This window comes from Podarcis cretensis, assembly GCF_951804945.1.
Source record: "Podarcis cretensis genome assembly, chromosome: 10".
Lineage (NCBI taxonomy): Eukaryota > Metazoa > Chordata > Lepidosauria > Squamata > Lacertidae > Podarcis > Podarcis cretensis.
Window position 1 is genome coordinate 61,525,922 of NC_137179.1, and position 20,972 is coordinate 61,546,893.

Sequence of the window (20,972 nt, forward strand, 5' to 3'; positions counted from 1 at the left end):
GTTTCAAATTGGTTTGCATTTTTTTGATTTCGAGGTCTAATGCTTAAAAGTCCAAGCTAAACATTTATTCAAAAATAAGTGCTTCTGGGCTTAGGTAGAATTAACTTCCTTGCAAATAAATGCATTTAGGATTATAGACAGAACTTTCTCTGGGTATATTCACTGAGTGCAGATGTGTTTTATTAGTTCTGCATAACAGGGATATTTAGGAGAAGGCGTACCCTAATTGGAACGCATTTGTTTCTCAGAAGAGGGAGTTAGCTGCTGGCAGGAAATTCCTATTTTTTCCTGTTTCATCTTAGGCCATTAGGATACTCCAGTTACTTAGAAGTATTTCCTTTGCAACTCTCTCCTGCTATATGACTCCATGAGCCCGTGATAAGATTTTTCTTCTGCTGCCGCTACAAAAGGTCTCTTTGATATGTTCGGGACATACTCCCTTATTAGAACCTTAGAGGTTTGCCTAGGCCCCGGACAAGAGCCTCAAAGAAAGAAATATTAAGATAGACATGGCTGAATGTGGGGGGGGGACACACTGAGCAGTAATTGCAAGCTGCATCGACAGCCATCTGTAAGGCAAAACCAGAAAAATAATCCAGGTAGAGAAGTATGTTACAGAAACTCTCACCGATAGTCTCTCCCATTTATTGTATTTTTCTCTGGTCTGCTTAGTCTTTCCATTGTATATGAGGTCAGGTATGGGGCAGGTAAAAGTGCAGGTGCCACTTTTCAGCTGATATATATGATGTGCTTGCGCTGCCAATCACTGTAGGATTTGCGAAGGCAAAGGGCTTTGGTAGCACTGACAACCAGCTGATCAACATCATCTGCAAAGACCTGTGTCGTTGCCTGCACTATTGTTATTATTGTTGTTTGTTGTTGCTGTTGTTATTTACCTGAAGTATATCTGAAGGAGCGTCTCCACCCCCATCGTTCACCTGAGGTCCAGCTCTGAGGGCCTTCTGGTGGTTCCCTCCCTGCAAAAAGTGAGGTTACAGGGAACCAGGCAGTGGGCCTTCTCAGTAGTGGCGCCTGCCCTGTGGAATGCCCTCCCATCAGATGTCAAGGAAATAAGCAGCGATCTGACTATTAGAAGACATCTGAAGGCAGCCCTGTTTAGGGAAGTTTTTAATGTTTGATGTTTTATCGCTTTTTTATTATCATTGTTAATCTTCTGTTGGGAGCCGCCCAAAGGGGCTAGGGAAACCCAGCCAGATGGGTGGGGTATAAATAATAAATTATTATTATTATTATTATTATTGTTGTTGTTGTTGTTGTTGTTGTTGTTAATAATATTATTATTATTTCAGTTAAGATACTACCCTTTATCAAGAGATCCCAGGGCGGTGTACAACATTAAAAACACATTACAGAACATCAATGATAAAAACATAATAAAAACCATACTGACAGACAACCTAATAATAAAATAGTCGTTACAATAACAGTCCTCTTCTCCCACACTTTCCAAGGCCATAGATTATAGCCATAGGGCTAGGTAAAGAGGAATGTTTTTGCCTGGCACCTAAAGACATGTAATGATGGCGCCATGCGAGCCTCTTTGGGGAGAGGATTCCACAATTGGGGAGCCACCGCAGAAAATGTCCATTCTCTTGTTGCTACCCTCCAAACCTCACTAGGATGGGGGATGGGGCAAATGAAAGTGGTTGTATGACATCATGGTGTATGCCCCCCCACCTGCAACAGTTGGCCCATGGGGGGTGGGGAAGGTAAGGCACCAGTCCACCAGCCAGATTCTCTTTTTTCTTTCAATTTTTTAATTGATTTTCCAAAATTTAAACAAACAAACTTACATCTTAATTGTACTTAATCCAGTCTTAGTAACACTATTAAGTGACTTCCTCAAATCCCCCTGGCTGAATTTCAGTGTATATCATTGTAACAGTTTTCCAAAACCAACTTTCTCATAAAATTAACTTAATCACGTAACATCTTTCTTTCTTTTCATTTTAACTTTAAACCTGTTATTCTCTAACATTACATATTTAAATCCTATGCCTATCTGGTATTTGTAAATTTTTCCAATTAAATTATCTTAACATATTTAACTAAATAATCTTGGAATTTCATCCAGTCTTCCTCCTTCTGGTCACGGACTCTTCCAGTCAGGTCGGCTATCTCCGAAAAGTCCATCATCTTCATCTGCCATTCCTCCACTGTTGGGACTTCTTGTGTTTTCCAATTCTTAGCTAACAAAATTCTAGCTGCAGTTGTGGCATACAAAAACAGTCTAACATCTTTCTTGGGCAATTCCAAACCTGTTATTCCAAGAAGAAAGGCCTCTGGTTTCTTAATAAATGTGTATTTCAACTTTTTTTTTTTCAATTCATTATAAATCTTCTCCCAGAAGTCTTTCACCTTGGGGCAGGTCCACCACATATGATAAAAAGTACCTTCTTTTTCTTTACATTTCCAACATAAATTATCACTATTATGATATAGCTTTGCCAATATTACAGGAGTTAAGTACCATCTATCCACCAGCCAGATTCAGTCCCCAACCCTTGTTTTACACTGAGAGAGAAACAGTGGTTGCGTTCACTTGTAAAGTTTGGCTTAACTTGGGATCTTTGTTAAGGTATCTCCTCAGCTATGGGCTGTAGCCGCAGTTTGTCCTGTGATGAAAGCTTGTGCTGAAGGAGAACCTTAACCGTGATCCAGAATTTGGATGACACACTTGAGCTTAAAAAGCCAAGAGAGGACCAAAGTTGGTTTGAGCCCCTCTCTTGGAGCAAACCTATTTGCATAGTCCCAGCAAGCCATTGGCTTTTTAAACAGTGCTAATTTGGATGGTCGTGGTTTCCTGTCTCTGTTGGTATAGAAGAAGGGCATCTGTTTGCGGCAAATAGATATCATACTTGGAGTTAGTTGTGCAAGGCTTTGTGGAGGGCAAGGCATGTGTTCTTACAGCACTGGGACTGGAAGATTGGCCCCTCCTTCAATTCTGTCTTCAGAGCATCTGTCTTAGCCACAAAAGTTCTGCTCTATGGTAAATCTGGCAGCCCTTCCCCTGAGAAAAAGAAGACACGCAAAAGGTATTCTCTAGAACTTCATGCAGCTAGGATGACGGATTTTGTAGCATTCGGTCATCCATCAGTTTTATTGTATCTAGCAGAAGGCGACAGAGAATAAAAGGAAAGCTTTCATCTAAAATCATACAATGTAACCTATATCAGTTTACAACATAAAAAGAAATTTACAGCATTAAAAATTAAGATTGGAGTGCATTCTCATGGCTGGAACGGAACTTCTTGGCTGCCAGCGCAAATTTGGCTCCCTGGTGTGTAATATATAGATGTTTATCTGCTAAGGGTTCGACTGTCACTTCCTGTGTGGATCGACTTGGAAGCCAATTAAGAATTGGCGATACAAAAAACCCCTCTGGGCGTTGTATACAGGAGGCAAATCAGCAGATAGCGTGTAATGTCTCCTACCTGATTGCATCCATATATACGATCCATATGGGGCATTCCCCGATATCTCCCTTCTAAATATGCTGAGGGCATCCTGTTGGAATCTTAGTTCTACAAAGGCCCTGGGTAGTTGTGGGAAGGTCAGAGTCTCAAGGCAAAGGGGCCTTGAGTGATTGGTCTTAATTTGGGGGTACCAGATAGAGTAATGGGCGGCAGTGATGGATGCTCTGGCTTGGTTGGGATCCTGGTCAAAAATCCAATTTCTAATGTCACATGGGCTAAGAGCTAAGAAGAAGAGTTTTGGATTTGATATCCTGCTTTATCACTACCCTAAAGAGTCTCAAAACTGCTAACAATCTCCTTCCCTTCCTTCCCCACTACAAACACTCTTTGAGGTGAGTGAGGCTGAGAGACTTCAGAGAAGTGTGACTAGCCCAAGGTCACCCAGCAGCTGCAAGTGGAGGAGCAGGGAATCAAACCCGGTTCACCAGATTATGAGTCCACCGCTCTTAACCACTACACCACACTAACTATACAAATAGTTCTCCATTAGAAGATTATAAGCCCTAACCTTCTCTTGGCATTTTTGTGCCCAGCCCCCTGTCCTTAGTTGCTCTAACCAGCAGAGCTTAGTAAGAGTATGATCATTGAAGGTATTTAGCCTGTGCCAGTATCTCAGATAGGCAAGATCAGGATCTGGCATGTCCAAAGTCCATTTTGGGGGCGTAATCTGGTTTTATTTGGCCCCTGTGGCAGTTTATTTATTGGGGTCAAATCCTAAAGAAAGCTTCATCAAAAACTTCATCAAATCTGGCCCTCTTTGAAAAAAGGTTTGGGCACCCCTGGGCTTGATCAATTCTGGCTGCAAGCGAGGGGAGGCCCAACTCCACTCTGCCAGTGTCCCACAGGGAAGTCCCCAAATCTGCCTCATAAATTTATTTTGTGGGACCTCTATTTCAGATTTAACACCAGTTCCCCATATCTCAGCCCCATAGAGCACTTGGACGATGATTTTGGAGACAAAGCTCTTAATAGTTGGGTTGATTAGCTGCCCATTATTTGAATGAAAGAACCTATATAACTGGCCAGTAGAACGGCCAGATATTAGCTTAATTGCTTCCAGATGGGGTTTCCATGATGACTTCCCATCAATAAGTAATCCTAGATATTTAAATCTGGGTACTTGCTCTAGGGTGTGACTGTCTAGAGTTCACCTGGACTTGGTAGTCCTCTTGCCAAATACAATGACCTTGGTTTTATCGTAGTTAATTTTTAGATGCTCTTTTTTTTTACAAAGTTGACAAAATTTAGCCTGCATCCTCCTGAGATTTTATTCTAAAACTAAATCATCGGCGTAGAGCAGAATTGATGATTCCCAGGGGTGAGGGCGAAAAAGGAGGAGGGTGCCATTTCAGGGATGAGATTATTTATATAGTAATTAAGTAGGAAGGGTGATTTTGTAGCATTAAGCTGTGCAACCTTGTGTGATTAAAAGTAGAAAAAGAAAACATAATTAAACGAAGAAATCAACCTGAGCCCTCTCTTTTTCTTAGATCTTGACACGGCTTAAATTTATGCAATAAATTAGCAAATCCTGCTTTTTTTCTGTAAAGCTCAGGGCAATGACATCACGTCCTCCAGCAAGTTTAGCCACTAAACAGATGCAGGCATACTTAGGTTGATGCACTATATGCACCTTCAGATTGATCTTTCAGATTAATAATAATAATAATAATAATAATAATAATAATAATAAATTTATAGTCACACATCTGGCTGGGTTGCCCCAGCTACTCTGGGTGGCTTCCAACACATATAAAAATAATAATAAAACATTAATAGTAGCAATTTGATCCAATATAAAAAGTCACAATAACAATTATATACGTTGAAAACATTTCCTCTTATGATAGTCCCTGTTCTATTTGGACAGCATGGTAAGTCAAACCTTGGTTTAGTGTAGCAGGACCAGAGCAGTTGGAGTCTCTTGCCAGGAGACCATATATTCATGCTAAGTCATGGTTTGGCTGAGTGCTACATGTGAACTCAGCCAATGACATGCTTACAGTTTCATAAAATGACTTAACGTGTTTATGTAAAGTAGCTCGCTCACACTTTTTTATGTATTTGCAAAACTGAACAAGTCACAGCTTTGAGAAGACCGTGGTTGGCAGGGGCAGAAATCATGTTGGAGCTCCTTGTAGCAGTCATGAAATATAAATGTGATTAATAAAGTAAACTTTGTTGGCAGGCAAAATCAGTTGTAGTTTCTAATTTCCATAGATCAGAATTTAAAGTCATATAGCATCACAAACCTTTTCAGTGTGATCTATGTTTATCAATGTCCAATAAATAAAGTTCAATTTTGTTTTTTTGCAGTATATCCACTCGTCAGGCATAATTCATCGGGTAAGTAAAGAATCTCATTTCCGGTTTGCTGTTTTTCTGTTCTGTAGTTTTAGATGGCTCTCTCACAGAAGCAAGCCAAAGGCATGAGAATGATTTAAGAAACAAACACCTAGTGGGTCAGTGCAATGTTAACTTAACGTTTGCCTTGATCCTGATTACAAAATCTGTTCCACAACTGCTAAAATGAAAGGATTGTTTCCGATTATTTGTGGCTCGGTCGCCAGCAGCAGAGGCTTAGGAACCCACAAGCATCACTCCCTGTGTTGAGATTTGGGCATCTGCGTACAGACTGCCATGGGCAACCTATAACACTGCCCTCAGTTGAAAGAAGTCCTGAAATTTAGATACATTTACCAGCTCAGTCTGGAAGGCACGAGACGCTCAGTCTCAGGATTGTGGATTTGAGACCCATGTTGGGGAAAAGATTCCTGCATATCAGGGGGCTGGACAGAATAACCCTTGTGGTCCCTTCCCTTCTATGATTCTATGATATGTGCCCCTAAACCAGGCATAGGCAAACTTGGCCCTCCAGATGTTTTGGGACTACAACTGTTAGCTAGGGATGATGGGAGTTGTAGTCCCAAAACATCTGGAGGCCCAGGTTTCCCTATGCCTGCCCTCCATTGAAAGAAGTACTACTTTTTATTTTTATTTTAAATGTGTTCTTCCTGAAGAGAATTTCATCTCAGATTTGTTTGTTTTTAAATATATTTTTAGGACTTAAAACCTGGAAATCTAGCAGTAAACGAAGACTGTGAACTGAAGGTAAGAAATGTGAACACTTTGGGCTTACAGAAGTTTGAAGATATAGAAATGGATGTGGGGGAATTTGGTAGTAGGACCTTGGAACTAATGTGATAGGAGCCTTTCAAAGGGCGGGTGGTGCAGGGTAGTATATAATTATTTTGTGGTAGTTCCTTTGAATCTCTTCTGAAGTAATAGAATAATGGTAGTGTTTGAGTCATAAGTTCACAAGGGTTGGCAGAAATGAGTTAAGCAAGCCAAGAAATAGGTTGCTGAACTCTGGTTACCCATTTCATCCCATCCAGGAAACTAGTTGACAGGTGTGATACAGCCAGTGTATTGAGCCACCATTTGAAGTTGAATACAGTGGAACCTCGGTTGTCGAACGTAATCAGTTCTGGAAGACCATTTGACTTCCGAAACGATCGACAACCAAGGCACAAAGGGCTGTCAGCAATTTCAATGGCAAAAATTGAGAAACATGCCTTGGAAGCCGTTCAACCTCTGAGGCACGTTCGAAAATGGAAGCAATTACTTCCAGGTTTTCAGTGTCCAGGTTCTGAAACATTCGGCTTTTGAGGCGCTCGAAAACCGAGGTTCCACTGTAGTTTCCCAGATCAGAAATTATAATTAACTGAGAACTTTACAGCTTTGCCTCCTCACATGAAGAGCTCTGTGTGCAGCCACAAGGCCTGTTCATATCATGGCTTATTAAGTCGAGATACGATTGTCCAAACTAGCCCGGTGTGTCTTGAAGCCTGAAATAACATAATTCATAATTACTGGCTAAGGTAAGGTTGCTTGCACCATAGGCAATTAGCTGCTTTTTTTAGAGGGCCATGCACGGCTGGTTTCATTGGTAATTATTGGACTTCACCCAAGTTGCTGCGAGGTTCATTGTTTATAAGAGGACGGCAGAGCTGAGCATTTGCTTGCGTAGAATAAACTTTGCCAGAGGTACTTTACTAAGCTGCATGAAATAATAAGCAGGAATTACAGTGCTACTGGGTTAAGGTAGTGTCATTAAAGTGCCAAGAAGAAAATCTATATTTTTTTGAACCAACTGGAAACGCTCTTACTTCAACATTCTTACTGTCTTTCCAAAACTAAAATTGCTCGTTCTGTGCATGCAGTTGGGTTATTTCCCCTGCAGTAAAAGCTCTTGAGCAAATCACCTCAGCGTGGCTGTTGAAGCCCTCCCAAAACCAGCAGTCGGGGAGTCCTCAATATCGCCTCTGAGACCGGCTGTGTCAGCTCAGGCAGGAAGACTTCTGGGCAGCAAGATGGGCGGTAAACCAACAGAATCCCTAATCCATCCCAGTTGCCCAGGGCCAGGAACACATGTTCCCAACTGGACAGAGAGCCTGGAGGGAGAGAAAGAGAATTTGTATAGACCAAAGGAACTTCACTTCCTATGTTGATGTTGCACTGAGTGGGCATAGCTGGGTGAGACCCAACTTCATCCCAGGTCTCAGTGATGCAGACCAGATTGGCTTCCTCATTCATAATAAGGCAAGTCCTACTCAGAGTCAACTTGGCATTCAACGATGGCAGCAACAGACCTGAGGACTTGTTGATAAAAGTTAAAGGACCCCTGCATGGTTAAGTACAGTCAAAGGCAACTGTGGGGTTGTGGCGCTCATCTCGCTTTCAGGCCGAGGGAGCCAGTGTTTGTCCTCAGACAACTTTCCGGGTCATGTGGCCAGCATGACTAAACTGTTTCTGGTGCAACGGAACACGTAATGGAAACCAGGGCGTACGGAAACGCTGTTTACCTTCCCGCCGCAGTGGTACCTATTTATCTACTTGCGCTGGCATGCTTTCAAACTGCTAGGTTGGCAGGAGCTGGGACAGAGCAGCGGGAGCTCACCCCGTTGCGGGGATTCAAACCACCGACCTCCTAATCGACAAGCCCAAGAGGCTCAGTGGTTTAGTCCACAGTGCCACCCGTGCCCCTGTGGGCTGGCTGATAGGACAGGCACAGTTCCCCAGGTTGGAAGAGGGTCTGGCACATAGCACAGTCACTAACTGCCTGTCCCATGTGCCTCTTACCCGGCCTGCCCCACCTCTCACACCAAATCCTGAACGACTGCAACTGGGGTCCCCACTGCTCTCCCAGCCACATGCAAACCCCATGCAATTTAAAAACAGTTAAAACAATTGTAGCATTGGCCCTGTCTCTGCTTTGTAGCTAATGCTGCGGCCAGGAGATGTAGACTGGCTGCAGGTGCAGAGGTCAAAGCTGCTCTCAGCTGCTGGCGCTGGCTTGCCTAACAGTGAAAGGCTCAGCTGGTGCAAGACTAGCAGGGAGTGGGTAGCTGTAGATCAGGGATCAGCAAGGTTTACCGGCTATGGGCCAGATCACTCCCACAGAGATCATCCGTGGGCCGGACTGGCGCAGTGTGATGCCGAAAATCACGCCTGCGCAGAAGCGATTTTCAGCATCTGGACATGCGCAGACACAATTTCTGGTATATGTGCAGGTGCAATTTTCGGCACCGCTTGGCGAGTCCCCACACTGCGCTGCGTCGGTTTAGTGCAGTGCTTGGGGGGCTCGCCAAGCGGGCGGCTCGGGGGCTGGTAAAATGGTTTTTGCGTGTCGCATCCGGCCCATGGGCCGCACGTTGCCGACTCCTGCTGTAGATGGTGATGGGATTGGAAGTATTTCCTCTTACTCTCTCCTGCTTGTCTCCTTGCCACAAACAGCAGTCACTTGGTTCCTGGATCTTTGAACTGCCGAGCTACATTTTATATTCTATTAGTGCTAAAGGGAGTGTTGGGTATATAAATATTTGCATTTGAACATTAGGAAGCTGCAGCAGCAGCAGCAGCAAAAACACACAAGCCCATAACCTGAAGACAATCAAACCCTTCCAAGCACACTGCTGAGTTGTGGCATTAATAGAATGGCATTGACTATGTAATTGCAACTTTCTCGATAAAATAATAGGTTTAAGTTAAAAGGGAAGTGGGAAAAGAGTGATCGATCTGACTGATGTGTTAAGTATTGCTGCCTTTTATCATTCAATTGTGCAGTTCAAAAACAACAACCACAAAACCACTTCTGTGAACTAGAATTGCCACTTACTGTTGCCAGAAAAAAACAACTAGTATGCAGAGACAACGTCCGTGATCCCCTTCATATAATGAATAGTCTCTTTCAGATAAATCCCCTGATCCTTGGGAAAGTGCTTTTCAGTGTGAACAAGGATATCAAAACCAAGTAGACATCTGCATTTCTCTGAAACAAAGCAGTTGTTTCACTGCAAGTAGTTTTGTCGCCAGCGCTGAAACTTGGGAAGGGTTAGCAATGATGTCAGATTCAGCGAGAGAGAGATTGTTTTCAATTTGCATTTGTTGTCGAAGAATGTGTCCCTAAGTCTGTGGTTGCTGTTTCTTGATGGAAATAAGTAGGCCTGGGCGACGTATCGATGGGACCGGTTTGATGGCCAGACCACAATGGTGCCTTCACCAAACTGTATATTGAGAATGAAACCACCACCGCTCTTGAGTCCCTCCACCACCAGTGCCCGGCGCATGGAGAGAACAAACTGCATCAGCTCCAGCCCTGCGAGGCATCAGGGTGAAATTGTCGCCACTCCTGCTGAGGGAGCTGAGGCAGTTTGACCCGGCAACTTGTGTGGCCGTGGCCAATGCAGCTCATTCCTCTGCACAAGAACAAGTGCTTATTTATTTTTTGGATTGGAGCGAGACTGGCAGGAATGGCATTTAAAGAGTGTATAGAGGGTGCTTTCCACTTAGGGGATTTTCACTTAGCAAGCGGGGGAACCACAACATAAACCTGTGTAATTGGGGAGTCATCTGTAAACTTGGGAAGACAGGTGAACTAATGCCAGTGTACTGGAAGAAGCAAAGATCACAAGTGACAAAGTGATGATTCTTCAGCATCAACGTCGTTGGGCTGGTCTTCCAAAGCAACTACTCTCTTGCGAACTTAAAAATGGAAAGCGTCATGCTGGTGGTTAACAAAAGAGGTTCAAACACTCTCTCAAGGCAGATCTAAAATAAATGTGGTATAAATAACTGTGAAACACTGGTCTCCAAACGCTCCAATTGGAGAACAGCCTTTACCAAAGGTGTCATGGGTTTTGAAGACACTTGAACTCAGGATGAAAGGGAGAAAAGTGCTAAGAGGAAGGCACGCTTGGCAAACCCTCACCATGATCAACTCCCACCCGGAAACCAATGTCCCCACTGTGGAAGGATGTGTGGATCCAGAATTGGCCTCCACAGTCACTTATGGACCCACAGTTAAAACCTTGTTTATGGAAGACAATCTTACTCAGCTATGAGTGACCACCAAAGAAGAAGAAGACATTGTATAGATTTAGCAGTCAGGTGGTTCACCATCCTATGAAATCATACCTTAGCAAAATATGAAATAAACAATAAATAAAATAATAAATAATGAAATTAATTGTTTCAGCAGGAACCTTAACTGATTCCAGCCTTCCTGCTTGACACCCAAGGTTGAAACGTCAGATTTTGACCTAAAAATAGACTACGGCTGACAGATAGGAAACTTAAGGTTTACAAAATTGATTTATTTTATTTTATTAATGCAAGGAAGTTTGAGTAATTGACGGTTCATGCTTTAAAAACACCATTCAGTTCCCAAGAGGAGACTGCTTTGTAGCACACCCATCTTTTAAGAAATCAGCAATGCTCCACAGACCTATTATCTGTGACAGAATTGTAGTGTAAAACACCGCTGTCAAAACAAGCAGACCTTATTAACCCTGAAACATTTTAAGAGTGAAGCGTAAGCCCTGCGGAAAAATTACCGTCTCTTAACCGAAGGGTTGAAGGGCTTGTGACTGCAGCCAGCCTTTGTAATCATATTACACAGATCTGGTGTAACTGCGTTTTAAATCCTTGCAAGTAACTGCAGCCTGTGCTTCAGCGACAGTTTGCAGAGCACCAGGCGGATTGCTGCTTATTGCGTGTACAGCCTCAGAGTGCTATCCTTTTATTTTAAAGTAGCCTTTGCAAGTTATGAAAGGATCCTACCCTGAGACTTCTTGCAGCAGAGAGCTCAACAGTGCTTAAGATTCCTTTGCGTGCTTAACGGTCTGATGCTGTCAACCACTGTCAACCATCCCATAGTGTCTATGAGCACAAACCTCCATAAATAAATATCGAACTGGGTACATTGGGAAAGCATGTACACACAAACCTCATAGATATTTGTGGTTATGCATGGTTCCCATCACCCAGAGTATGGTCTATTTTAAATTAGAGACTTAAGAGTAGAAGTATAGAATGCACCTTGCCACTTCTTCTGGGACCCATGACTAACATTTCTCTACCTAGTTGGTGCTAAGTATGCAAAGGGCGATCTAGAGGCAACATCTTTTAATGGGAGAGGAAGAGAGTTGATCTCCACTAATTCTCCCTGCACCACCGTCCACATTCTTCCAGAGGACCCCACAATACGATACGATACTCTTTATTGTCATTGTCCCATACAGAACAACGAAATTGGGGGGGGGGATCTACATAAGACATTCGAAACCAACAAGCCTGCTATCCCAGTTATCCCAGCCTGGTTGTCCCCCTAAAAACTCTGATACCCCATTTTAAAAATACAGTTCACTCCCATAGAGACTCCTTATACTGCGTTTAAAACCAAAATCGCATTTGGATAGAAACTGTTTCTCAGGCGGCTAGTCCTAGTTGTTATAACCCTGTACCTTCTTCCAGAAGGCAGAAGCTGAAAGAGATCATTTCCGGGGTGCGCACTATCCTGCACTATCTCTGCAGCTTTCTTATGACATCTGGAAGCGCAGATTTGATCCAAGGTGGGAAGAGTGCACCCAATTATTCTCTCCACAGTCTTTACAACCCTGGACAGCATTGTTTTTTCCCTGACCGTGCAGCTCCCAAACCACACACACAGACCATAAGTTAATACACTCTCCACAGTACAATGGTAAAATGCCATCAACAGGTCCTTTGAGAGATTGTTTTTCCGGAGGATTCTCAGAAAATATAACCTCTGTTGTGCTCTCTTCATCGGGTCTTTGCTGTTTTCTCCTCTCTGAAACGGAGGGGCTACGGGCTGCAGCAGGAAAAGAGAGAAATTTTGCCCTGTATTTCTCAACCCAATTATCATAGCATGAATCTTAGCCCCTTAGGTCTTTAAACCATCATTCAAAGTGATTAATTTTCCTTTCGCTTCATATATTCTCACTTTGAAAACAGATGCTGGGACAGAGCCCTCGATCCAGACCTCTTAGCGAAGAAGAAAAGTATTTTTCTTCTCGCTTAACAGAGCGCAACAGCACTGTTTCCTCCCCAGCATTATAATGGCAATCAGGAGTGTAATTTTGCATGTTTATTACCAATGTGATTTTTTCAATTGCAGTGCTAGAACATCGGTTTAACGCGTTCTGCTTCTCTGCCACCCCTGTTTTCGATGTGTTTATGAGTAATTTGGAGTTGCATATTGAATGCGTCTTTGGTTCCCCTGTAACAGATTCTGGATTTTGGGCTAGCAAGGCATACAGATAGCGAGATGACTGGCTACGTGGTTACCAGATGGTACAGAGCCCCAGAAGTTATACTTAACTGGATGCATTATACACAAACAGGTAATTGTCGTGTTTGTGCTCAGATTAACACTGTAACTTGAGCTCTTCTAGTGGCATCATTACACAAAGCTACCCTGTGCTTATATTTGTCTCTCGGAATACCAACCAAAGGGGTATTGCTTTGTACATAATCCCCTGATCTCTGTTATGCTAATTGCAATTCTCAGTCTGTTTATATCTGGAACAAAAATGAGGGCAGCTGTTAACTTCTGTGGAGGCCTTCCAGGTGTCTTGAGAAACAATTCCAGCTTCCCCTCGGGAAATCAAGGAACATTTTCTACCATTCATGGGTTCCAAGGTATTGCCATATGGCAATTTAGCTACCTCAGGGTATGCCTGGCTTTCAGCCTGCCTTCTCATTGTCTCAGTGTCCTTATTAACTTCCTAGAACAACTTCAGTCCCAGGCAATAGATACAGTCTTGCAGATACTGGCAGGTACTCCTGTTCCTATAGCCATCTGCTTGACCAAACCATCATCATCATCATCGTTATTATTATTAAGCTGTTCCTGCCTCCAGTTTTGGTCCACCCTTTCAATCATCCCTGAGCTCTAGTCTTGCTAGCTAGGGATGGTGGGAGTTGTAGTCCAACAAGATCTGGGGACCCACAGGTTGAGAACCGTTGACCTAGAGCATGGGTGGGCAAACTAAGGTCCAGGGGCCAGATCCGGCCCAATCATCTTCTAAATCCGGCCTGCGAACAGTCTGGGAATCAGTGTGTTTTTACATGAGTAGAATGTGACCTTTTATTTAAAATGCATCTCTGGGTTATTTGTGGGGAATAGAAATTTGTTCATATATTTTTTTCAAAATATAGATCGCCCCCCCCACAAGGTCTGAGGGACAGTGGACCGGCCTCCTGCTGAAAAAGTTTGCTGACCCCTGACCTTGAGCTCCATAGAGAAATGATGAGGTGTATTAAATAAATGAAAAGCTAATGGCAACAGTGGAGGGACGCAGGTGGCGCTGTGGGTTAAAGCACCTAGGGCTTGCCGATCGAAAGGTCGGCGGTTCGAATCCCTGCGGCGGGGTGCGCTCCCGCTGCTCGGTCCCAGCGCCTGCCAACCTAGCAGTTCGAAAGCACCTCCGGGTGCAAGTAGATAAATAGGGACCGCTTACCAGCGGGAAGGTAAACGGCGTTTCCGTGTGCGACTCTGGCTCGCCAGAGCAGCGATGTCACGCTGGCCACGTGACCCGGAAGTGTCTCCGGACAGCGCTGGCCCCTGGCCTCTTAAGTGAGATGGGCGCACAACCCCAGAGTCTGTCAAGACTGGCCCGTACGGGCAGGGGTACCTTTACCTTTACCTAATGGCAACAGTGGATGGCCCTGTGGCGATCACACAGGGTCCCCGGACATTTGACGGTCTATTGATCCCTGTGCCACCACTGTGATTGCCTCTTCGCTGCCACCAACCCGTTTCTCTCGGGTACACACGGAGTCCAGACAGTTGTTAACATTAACAAATAATCAAGTTTATTTTTATAAGCATGAACAAGTTTAAGGTTTCAGTTAATTTTTCTTGTCAGTTTCTTAATCTTAGTTTCTTTACTGACCTATACGTTCCTAACAACTTCAAACTGATTATCCCAACTATCTATCTGACTCCACCTAACAGTTCCTCTCACTCTCTCACAACACAACTCGACCAACCCACAGACTTAACCTCCCTCTTCCTTCTCCAACTCCCAACTCTCAACTGACTTCCACACAACTCCAACTCCAACTCTAACTCTAACTCCTCCCCTTGGGTTCCCACTGGCCAATTATATCACACTCATTTAACCCTTTCCTTATGACCCACCTAGGAGGCAAACGCCACAGGCCCCAACTCAGAATCACAACTTGCTGCGTTCGTCCATAGTTGCTCACTCTTGAAAGTAGAAAAGGAACATTTGTAATCCAGTCCTCCACAACTCCCCCAAAAGCACACATTGGGTTGTGTCAAGTAGCTACTCCTCTTGCAGAAACCAAATGCACATTTTGCAATTGCAAACCAAAATACTTTATGTGCCTTGCCTCTAAAAGGATTTGTTTTTCTGCATAAAGCACAGGCATAAGCTGAACTTAAAAGGTCTCACACAGCAATTTAACGTAACCATTTTCTGTATTTCAGTTGACATCTGGTCAGTGGGCTGCATCATGGCTGAGATGATAACGGGAAGACCTCTCTTCAAAGGCAATGATCGTATCCTTTCACGGCGAACACTTGGCATTAAGATGTAGAAGTATGTAAGAATCTGGGTGTCAAAAGTGTGCGAGTTCAGAAACACTTTAAACAAATAATTATCCCTTGAGCTTCTTGCTTCCAAATGTCGGGGGGGGGGGGTTACATTTGTGTTTTGGCCAAAATTTGCAAAGAGGGAAACTTAATAGTACATCACGGCTGCATTGCATTACTAATTGCAAGTAGAAATTTACATTTGTAAGACTCCCTGGCAGGCAGGGCTGGTTTTTTCAGTTTATTATATATACTTGGTTGCCAGCTATGCTTTACAACTTCATATCTGTCCCTTCCTTCCTGCTGTGGGACTACATAGAAGCTCAGCAAGTATTACTGAAAGTCAGGGACAGCTAAAGCTAAGGAAGGGTGCCCTCAAAAGCTTGCAGAAAGTCCTTATAACCAGTTTTGAAAGAGAAGTGTAAAACTATCTGAGCTCTAATGTGGCTTATAAAAGCTTGTGGAAACATGAATGAATGAATGAATGAATGAATGAATGAATGAATGAATGAATCTTTATTTGCGTCAGCCATTGGCCATGGCAATAAAACACCAATAATAATAATAATAAATTTTATTTATATCCCGCCCTCCCCAGCCGAAGTTGGGCTCAGAGCGGCTAACAACAGTAAAATGATAAAACATTCTAAAATCATTTCATTATAAAATTAATTCCAATCAGATTAATGGCAACCATTTGGGCTAGAAGTTCTGTGAGGATTGCCAAAGGAGGGAGTCAGGCTGTGCCCTGGCCAAAGGCCTGGTGGAACAGCTCTGTCTTGCAGGCCCTGTGGAAAGATGTCAAGTCCCGCAGGGCCCTAGTCTCTTGTGGCAGAGCCTTCCTCCAGATCGGAGCCACAGCCGAAAAAGCCCTGGCTCTGGTTGAGGCCAACCTAACCTCTCTGTGGCCTGGGACCTTCACAATGTTTTTGTTTAAGACCGTAAGTTCCTCTGTGGGACATACCAGGAGAGGCAGTCCCATAGGTACGAGGGTCCTAGGCCATATAGGGCTTTGAAGGTTAAAACCAGCACCTTAAACCTGATCCTATACTCCACCGGGAGCCAGTGCAGCTGGTATAGCACCGGGTGAATGTGATCTCACAGCGAGGACCCCGTAAGGAGTCCCGCCGCGGCATTCTGCACCTGCTGGAGTTTCTGGGTCAGTCTCAAGGGCAGCCCCATGTAGAGCGAGTTACAATAATCCAATCTGGAGGTGAGCGTCGCATGGATCACAGTGGCTAGGTCAGGATGAGAGAGGTACGATATACAAAGAATAGAAATAAAAAGTCAATTCTATAAAATACATTTTAGGGTTTTGAATCAATAGTCAAATAGTGGAGCTTCTTCTGATTGCCCCAGCTAAAAACCTTGCAACCTTTGCTGTCACCTGCTCATCTTGATCTGCCAAGAGAAAGGACCCTGTGGCAGTGGTTGGGTGACCCGGAATGGACAATAAAAGAGGGGTGATAATCTCATTCCTTAAGTCTTTGTGCAAACATGTTTTTCTGTGATACTGTCAGGTCCAAAGCTGAGCTATGAAATGTCCTCCCCATTGCTATCTCTGAATGGTATTCAGAGGTTGTCCTTAGCCAGCTGTGGTTTTGAGAAGCTATAAGAGACAAGTAGACTTTAGCATGTAGAAGCCAAGACCATCTAAAACACCTCTCCTTTTTACACGTGTTGTATGTTCCAGTATTAATAGCAAGAAAAACCAGATCTGTTACAACATGTTTTTTATTTTGACATACATACTGAAGATTTGACTCCTGACTTTGGCATTCAGACCTGGACCAGCTCACAGAAATAATGAAAGTAACAGGCACACCAACTCAAGATTTTGTTCAGAAACTGCAAAGCCAAGATGTAAGCAGCTCTTGATTTCTCTGATTTCTTAAGGACAAAGTACAGATTCAGAAATATCATGTGGATTGTACCAGTTCAGGTGGGAGACGGCATACAATGGTGCCCCGCAAGATGAATGCCTCGCAAGACGAAAAACCCGCTAGACGAAAGGGTTTTCCATTTTTCGAGGCGCTTTGCAAGACAAATTTCCCTATGGGCTTGCTTCACAAGACAAAAACGTCTTGCGAGTCTTGTGAGTTTTTTCCCTTTCCCCCCCCCCCTTTTTCTAAGCCGCTAATAGCCGCTAATAGCGCTAAGCCGCTAATAGGGATGCTTCGCAAGACGAAAAAACCGCTAGACGAAGAGACTCGCGGAACGGATTATTTTCGTCTTGCGAGGCACCACTGTATATGCTTTTTCATAGTAATTTTCATTGTACCTTTGTTTTGGAAGATCGTTTTTATTATTATGTAATAGTCTGAGACACAACTGAATTTGTACTCCATGGATAGCACTGAGACTAAATTCAATGTCATTTCTTTATTGTAAATGTTAACATCCTGGTTTGGCTTCTTTCAAGGCAAAAAACTATATCAAAAGCCTTCCAAAAGTGCAGAAAAAAGACTTTGCTGCTATCTTGAAGTATGCAAATCCTTTAGGTAAGTAAATATAGATGCACGCCACGAATAATGAAGCTGTGTGGTATAGCATGGCAGTGAACAATTAAGTTTAATTGAAGTTGGGCAAATACTTTTGTCCTTTTCTAACAAGCTTTTCCAATAATTTTGCTGCTATCTGAAAATTCCTCTGTACAGGATATTTATCCCCATCTGAATTAATCAATCTCCCGTTAGGACGGCCCACTTTTAAGCAAGGTGTGGTGTAAGAGAATGTTACTGTTTCATTAAAAGGTGAAGGTAAAGGACCCCTGACAGTTAGGTCCAGTCGCGAATGACTCTGGGATTGCGGCGCTCATCTCGATTTACTGGCCAAGGGAGCTGACATTTGTCCTCAGACAGTTTTTCCGGGTCATGTGGCCAGCATGACTAAGCCGCTTCTGGCAAAACCAGAGCAGCGCACGGAAACGCCGTTTACCTTCCCGCCGGAGCAGTACCTATTTATCTACTTGCACTTTGATGTGCTTTTGAATTGCTAGGTTGGCAGGAGCTGGGACAGAGCAATGGGAGCACACCCCGTCATGGGGATTCGAACCGCCAACCTTCCGATCGGCAAGCCCTAGGCTCAGTGGTTTAAACGCCACCCGCATCCCTGTTTCATTAATAAGGCAGAAATAAATATTTTCAAAAGCTGTGCAACAGTTTTGATACTTCATCTCTTTGGTTTTATTGTAATATTGCACCAGTAGCTACTCAAAGAAATAATGTGAAGCCATGTTTATATCATATACTTTTTATTACATGGCTATCTCGAGTATTCCAGAAAGTCAACAAAGCTGCAAAATCTCTCTTGTTGTTTTAGCAATCCCTTCCCCTTCCTACCCTAATGGCCTCATGCTGTCCCTACTTTCATGATTTTTAAGGATACGCTTTTCCTTCTGGGCGTACATCATCATAATAATAATAATTATAATTATAATTATAATAATAATTTTAAAACATTAAAAACACAAAATCAAACGACTGATTAAAATACAGTTCAAAAATCACATTTAAAATCAAATCAGGCGGGAATCCATGAATCAAAACCGTAGGGGTAAGGAATATTAAATGTTCACCAGGTGGGGTGAACCTGTGCTGGTCCCATGTGGGCTGACAGACGGAGCCAAGAGGCCACTTACATACAGAGTCCCATAGAAAGAGGGAAGAAGGAAGGGGGTCAGACTGGGTCCCGACCAAAGGCCTGGTGCAACAGCTCCATCTTGCAGGCCCTGTGGTAAGATGTCAGATCCCACAGGGCCCTGGTCTCTTGCGACAGAGCATTCCACCAGGCTGGGGCCACAGCAGAAAAGGCTCTGGCCCTGGTTGAGGCCAGTCTAAGCTCCTTGAGACCCGGGACCTCCAAAGCATGATTGTTTGTGGACCGTAAGGTCCTCCGTAGGGTGAACCAGGAGAGGCGGTCCTGTAAGTACGAGGGTCCTAGGCCATATAGGGCTTTAAAGGTTAAAACCAGCACCTTAAACCTGACCCTGTACTCCACCAGGAACCAGTGCAGCTGGTATAGCACTGGATGAATTTGCTTCTATCCCAAGGAACTGAGTGGCCTCTGAAAATGCAAAAGCCACTCCTGATCTATATGATCGTCCGTTAGCATAGTTAAGCTCAGTATTATTTCCTTAAACCTGACTTGCTGCTGGAAAATTAAAACCATTACGTTTAATGCTGGGTCTTAGTGCTTGCCCTCTCCTTTGTTGATCCAGCTGTGAACCTTTTGGAGAAGATGCTGGTGTTAGACGCAGAGAAGAGAGTGACAGCTGCAGAAGCTTTAGCACATCCTTACTTTGAAGCCATTCATGATCCTGAAGAGGAAACCGAAGCAGAGAAATACGACGACACTTTTGACAACATGGATCTGCCCCTGGATGAGTGGAAATGTACGTTTGGTACATTTTGGCAATCTTCAGGCTAGGACAGAAAACATCTATGGGCTCTTGGGAAAATAGGCTTATACAGTGGTACCTCGGGTTACATACGCTTCAGGTTACAGACTCCGCTAACCCAGAAATAGTGCTTCAGGTTAAGAACTTTGCTTCAGGATGAGAACAGAAATAGTGCTCCTGCGGCGCAGCGGCAGCAGAGGCCCCATTAGCTAAAGTGGTGCTTCAGGTTAAGAACAGTTTCAGGTTAAGAACGGACCTCCGGAACGAATTAAGTACTTAACCTGAGGTACCACTGTAATTAAAATATGCTTCAGGTGAATTTAGAAATCCAATGCAGGGGATTTCGATATGTGTCCTCCCCCCCTCCAGCCCTCATTGGTTCTGTATAGTTTTCCTTTCCATTCTACTCCCGTTCCCCCATGTTCATCACCTATTTATCAACATTTGTATTGTGCAACAAATCAGACTGCTAATCCACATATTGCCTACTTCACTGTTTCCCAAGCTTGGGTCTCCAGCTGTTTTTGGACTACAACTCCCATCATCCCTAGCTATCAGGACCAGTTGTCAAGGATGATGGGAACTGTAGTCCAAAAACAGCTGGAGACCCACGTTTGGGAAACAGGTCTTAGGCCAGGGATGGGGAATCTATGGACATCAGGTGCAATTGGACTCTGACCCCCATCAGCCCTAGCCAGCATGACCAATAGTTAGGATGATGGCAACAATATCCAGTAACATCTGGAAAGGCACAGGTTCTCCATCGCTGGCCTAAGAATGGCAGACGTAATGTAGAAAGCCATTGTAGAAAGTTTCCATTAGATCAGCTTCCTGTCTTAAGCCCTAATTCTGAGCCCTAATTCCTGCAATTTTAAGAAGATATGCCTGAGATAGGATCTGGCATCTTCTATTTGCAAAGTCTGTGCTTGACAGCTTGAGTTATGGCTCTCCACTCAATTGTCATGTTTCCTCTTGCATGCTTTTGGTTTTGCTGTTGTTGATTCGTCAAGCCAGTCTGACCTGTTGTAATACCTTTAATATGTTATATAGATATAGATATAGATATAGATAGATATAGATATAGATGTATATATAGAGATAGATGATAGATAGATGATAGATAGATAGATAGATAGATAGATAGATAGATGAT

At 43.6% G+C, this 20,972-nt stretch overlaps 1 protein-coding gene across 1 annotated transcript in view; it reads left to right on the forward strand.

Annotated features, from left to right (window-relative positions):
• Positions 1–20,972, forward strand: part of MAPK12 (mitogen-activated protein kinase 12) — a 46,275-nt gene that overhangs the window by 24,260 nt on the left and 1,043 nt on the right. Inside the window, exons 5-11 of the mRNA XM_079994336.1 lie at positions 5,814–5,843; positions 6,561–6,608; positions 13,087–13,201; positions 15,316–15,387; positions 17,204–17,283; positions 17,843–17,921; positions 19,640–19,813. Of these exons, the coding sequence (XP_079850462.1) occupies positions 5,814–5,843; positions 6,561–6,608; positions 13,087–13,201; positions 15,316–15,387; positions 17,204–17,283; positions 17,843–17,921; positions 19,640–19,813 (598 nt within the window). The remainder of the gene's footprint in view (positions 1–5,813; positions 5,844–6,560; positions 6,609–13,086; positions 13,202–15,315; positions 15,388–17,203; positions 17,284–17,842; positions 17,922–19,639; positions 19,814–20,972) is intronic.